General features: G+C 60.4%; 1 protein-coding gene across 1 annotated transcript; it reads right to left on the reverse strand.

Moving 5' to 3' along the window:
- Positions 1-568: 568 nt before the first annotated feature.
- LOC145946821 (uncharacterized) lies at positions 569-1,231 on the reverse strand. Its single transcript, XM_083056577.1, has one exon. It carries the CDS (start codon positions 1,229-1,231, stop codon positions 569-571), a length of 663 nt encoding a protein of 220 aa, XP_082912703.1.
- Between the last annotated feature and the right edge of the window lie 3,450 nt (positions 1,232-4,681).

Genomic DNA, 4,681 nt, shown 5'->3' on the forward strand with positions numbered 1-4,681 from the left:
CCCACAACATAGGGCCAAGAACTGACTCCTGTGGGACCCCGCAAAACATTTCCCTCCTGCACTCCGTGCCATTTCTGTCCCGGAACATTATTTGTCTGTGTGCAAAATAACTCCTAATGATCCCCATGAGGTAACCAGGGACGCGATGATAAACCATCGCGTCCCCGATCCTGTCCTAGGGCAGGGTGTTGAACGCGTTTACAATATCTAGTGATATGGCGACAACAACCCTACCCTCTTCTATGTGGGACTCCGCGAGGGACCTCACCCGCCGTATGGCATCGATGGTGGAAAGTCCCTCGCGGAACCCATATTGTTCCTCATGGAGGTCTATACCGTCCCGGGACAGATGCCCGACGAGGTGGTTCACTATAAGTCTTTCAAACAGTTTACCCGCCTCGTCCAACAGGCATATTGGCCTAAATGCAGGAGGGGAGCCCTCCGGTTTTCCTCCCTTGGGGATCAGCACAGCTAGTGCTGATCCCCATTCATCAGGGAACTTTCCGTCCCTGAGGCAGTTATTGTATAACTGCCTCATAAACCCGGACAAATGGCCCTCGACCAACCCCTAGATCCGGCCGGGTATTCCGTCGGGATCAGGGGCTTCATTTCCCCTGGCCCTCAGTCTTTTGAACACCTCGGCCATCTCACGCTCCGTGATCTCCAGCTCCTGGTTCCACCCGATTGGCTCCTCCGGAATTGGAGGAGTCCGTGTTGTGGGAAACAACTGTTCTATAGTTTCCTCCAGGAGCCGGAGATCCATACTTTCCGTCGCGGGGGGCGCCCATGGTTTTAGCTTGTTCATAACAAGCCTGTATGGGCGCCCCCAGGGGTCTGCGTTAAGGGCGAGCAGCTGCTCGCCCCACGCTTTGGTCTTAGCCTTTCTGATGGCCGCACTGAGGGATTTCCTGGCTTCCCTATATCCCTCCAGTGCGTCCGCCGTCTCCTCTTCGTTGCCGCGCCTCCTCCTCTCTCTCACGAAGCGGCGCCTTGCATGGACGGAGGCCCTGCGGAGTTCCGTTATCTCCTCCGTCCACCAATACATGGGCTCTTGGCGGCACTCCTTGGCCGCACGGCGCGACAGCGATCTGGCCCGGGGCATGGCGAAATCACACGCATCCGCCATTACGCCCCGGAGCCAACTAACCTGACCTGGCACATCCTCTGCCGGCACTTGGATGCCAGGCCAGGTAGCTGAAGAGACAGCTGCCAACAGTTTGTCCGGGTCCATCTTTTTGAGGGCCCATCTCTTGGGGCGGGTGTTCTCCCCCCCGTTGCCGCGGTTGAGCACCCGCTGACGGGTTAGTACCGGGAGGTACTCTCCTTGGGCGGACACCCCTTCTTCTTATCCCCCGTTGGAGGGGCCACCTTTTGGCCCCTCTGTTTAGGCGGGGTACATTTAGTGCTTCCCACCCTGTGGTCTGACCTTAATCCAAGGTCAGAACAGATGGAGCACTTAACTTGGCCCCTGCAATCCCGTGCTTTGTGTCCAGAGGCTCCGCAATTATAGCACAGGTCGCTCCTATTGACCTAGCTTTTGCATTGCCCCTGGACATGCCCTTTGCCGAGGCACCGGAAGCATTGCAGGGGCCTTGCGTCTAGAAGCTGCACCCCTGCTCGTACCCACCCTAGGGTGAGCGATCCCATCTTTGCCACCTTATTGGCAGCTAGCTGGCCGGCGGCTAGGGGGCAACGGATCCACGCCGTGCCCATCATGCTCCCCTGAAACTTAATGTTTCCCACCTTTACGTCAGAGGGGTCGCAGCTCCCCACTCTTGCCACCTCGGAACGAATTTCGTCCGAGGTGACCGATTCGTCGACCCCTCTGACCCGGAGCTCTGCCGTCTGCACCGGCCGAGAGACTTTTACGCCCTCCAAGTTGTGCAGGACGTCCCTCAGCCTGCGCGCGAATTCGTCGGCCTTCTCCGCTCGTCCTTCTCCCGCGACTTCATACTTGAGGCCGCCGGTGGCCGCTCTTGTGGCCCTCATCCCCGAGATCCCAATCTCCGCAATGTTGATTTGGGATCTCGCGAGATCCACCACCTCTTTATAGTGTCCCTCCGGGCAGGTGAGGACAACTGCCGCCTCTGTATTCTCCTTCCTTTCCCCTTCTTTTTCGCCGCCTTGTCGGCGCTCCCCATCTGCCCTCCACTGCTGGAGGGGGGGAGACTTTGGCGACTTTTTTCCCCGCCTCGCGGGGGGCGTTTGTCGCCGGTTGGTCGGGCTTGCCTTTGGCCTCCACTTTTTTCTTCCCCTTTCTCCCCACCACCACTGTCCAGACATCCTCCTGGGCAGCGGGCTGAGGTGGGGATGTGGAGCCGGCGTGGACGGCCTCCGCGGGTCTGAGGCTTCGGGGGCACGCGTGGCGTCCTTCCTGGATGGAGGGGGGTTGCTCGGGGCTTTGCCCTTGCTGGCCCCCTTTTTTTCTGGGAGGACTTCGCGCTCTTCTCTTGCGCGGCGCTGGTGCCAGGGCTTAGTCCTTTGGGACCCTGGCCTACGGTATTTTTCGCCGCCCTGGGGGGAGCGACACGTTGGGTGTCTTCCCCGGCATTTCCTCGGGGTCCGGTAGCGGGCTTCTTCTCTTTAGCCCCTTTCGGGGTTTTTGGGGTGTTTGCTCGGTCCGGTCTGTCCTGCCTGCGGTAGGGGGGGTCTGTTCTTGGACCTTAGCTCTTGGACAAATTCCTCCCTAATTTGTAGGAGGTTCTGGATGCCTATCGACATTTCATTGTAGGCATACTTGTCCTCATCTTTCTCAATTCCTTGGGGGTATTCTGCCCCCAAGGCTTTCCTTACCCCCTTGATTGGGGACACCTGCGGGAGCGATTGGGCCCGTGTGTCCGGGAGGTCGACCTCCATAGGGGTCGGTCCCTTCGAAGGCTGCGGCTCACTTCCGCTGGCGTTCGCGCTTTCATCTCTAGTTGGGGCAGTGTTGCCCCAACCTGTGCAGCCACAGTCCTTAGCGGTACCCGCCTTAAGTTTCGACCTTGCATGCGCCGCCTCTCTCTGCAGCCTGCTATTTTCAGCCCGCAGAGATCGGATCTTTTTGCGGTGGGTCTCCGCTTCTCCATCCTCCTTCTCTATTGTCACGGGCTGTGCCCTGTTGGCCAGCGTGGTGACTGCAGCCTCGAGATAGGAGGCGGCCTCTTTTAATTGTCTTTGAACCGTACCTTTAGGGTTCTTGGTCATGTTGGCCGCCTTCTTTACCGCAAGTACCTGTTCCATCCCTTCTGCGGCTATTTCAGGAGTTGAAGCGTTCCTGAGTTGCTCCATCTTCTCCTCAGTTAGCTCTCTTATCCTCGCTTCCGCAGCCGTGTTGGGGAGAGGTTTACGGAGGTCGAGCATCTCGGCCTCATGTTTCTCCTCTCTCCTCTTTGCTTCCTTAGCCTTCCTTTCCTGGAGAACGTAGTATTCACCCATTGTAGGCGGGCGTCCTCTCTTCTTGGAGCTAGGCTCAAAGACATTGATCTCTTCTTCATCTGTTGATGCCATTTTACCTGCCCTGCTGGCCCTTGTCGCCCCGCTGTCCCCGCAGAGAGCGGCGGGCGACTGTTTTTGTCAACCAGCCCCTCAATGAGCGGACGACTCATCTTCACCTGATTTGAGCAGCCCCGATATTCCAGCCTCTTCACCATAACCGAAGCCCTTTTCATTCCAATGAATTTGGGCTTTGACCACATCGGTCCTGGTCGGGCATGAGATGTCAGTACTCCCATCTCCTTCCCAGCAGCACTTGTCGCCGCCTCTTGTTCCTCCCGCACGTCATTTGTGTTTGTGTTTAAGTTCTCCATTTCTTTTCTTCCCACGATCCCGCTGCGGCTCCGTCCCCCAGGGTATACCCCCACCGGCCAAGGGGTGCCCCGAAACATGACCGGCCACACCCCAAGGCCGGGCCCCAAGTTCCCCCGGGGAGGGGACATACGCCATAGGCCGGGGGGATACCACACCCCGGCCAGGCCCCGAGCCCCTTACTCCCCCATGAGGGGTTTGACTCCACCATGGGGTTTCAGGGGTCCCACACCTCCGACTGTGTGGTCACCGCAGCGGGTGGCGCCACCCGGGGGGCCCCACGGACGCTTTGGACAGGGTCGCCGCTCCCCGGCCCTGCCCTACACGCCGTGGCGACCAGCCGTCCCCCCGCCGGTTAATCACTGCCGGCGAGAGGGACACACCTTCTCTTGACCGGCCGGTTCGGAAGGGGAAACGGTCCCGACCGGCCAGGAGTACTCACTCTCGCCGCTGGGCCCCGCCTCGGAAACGTCCGAGCGGCCCCAGCGGCAGACCCGCGTGGCACCCTCCGGGCGATGCCCCTTGGGTATCCCTTCCGGGCAAAGCCCCTCGGGTAACCACGCGTGGCCTTCTCCGCCGTCCCGGCCCTACCTCGGAATACGTCCGAGTGGCCCGGGAACGGCCAACCCCAGGGAGCCGGGACGGGGACCCAGGCTACCCAGCCTGGGACCCCCGACCGGCGCCCCGGGGCTCCTCTCTCGAAAACGTCCGAGCGGTCCCGACGACAGACCCGCTTGGCACCCTCCGAGCAATGCCCCTTGGGTAACCCCTCCGGGCAAAGCCCCTCGGGTAACCATGCAGGCCTCCTCCGCCGCTCCCGGCCCGAGCCCTCGGAATAATTCTGAGTGGCCCGGGTGCGGCCAACCCCAGGGACGCTGGGACGAGGGCGAACCCT

This window comes from Prenolepis imparis, unplaced genomic scaffold, assembly GCF_030444845.1.
Source record: "Prenolepis imparis isolate NDT839.2.m4 unplaced genomic scaffold, iyPreImpa1.0 SCAF_23, whole genome shotgun sequence".
Classification (NCBI taxonomy): Eukaryota; Metazoa; Arthropoda; class Insecta; order Hymenoptera; family Formicidae; genus Prenolepis; species Prenolepis imparis.

Coding starts and splice junctions, on each gene's coding strand:
- LOC145946821 (XM_083056577.1), bottom strand. CDS start 1,231: ATGGACCCGGACAAACTGTTGGCAGCTGTCTCTTCAGCTACCTGGCCT.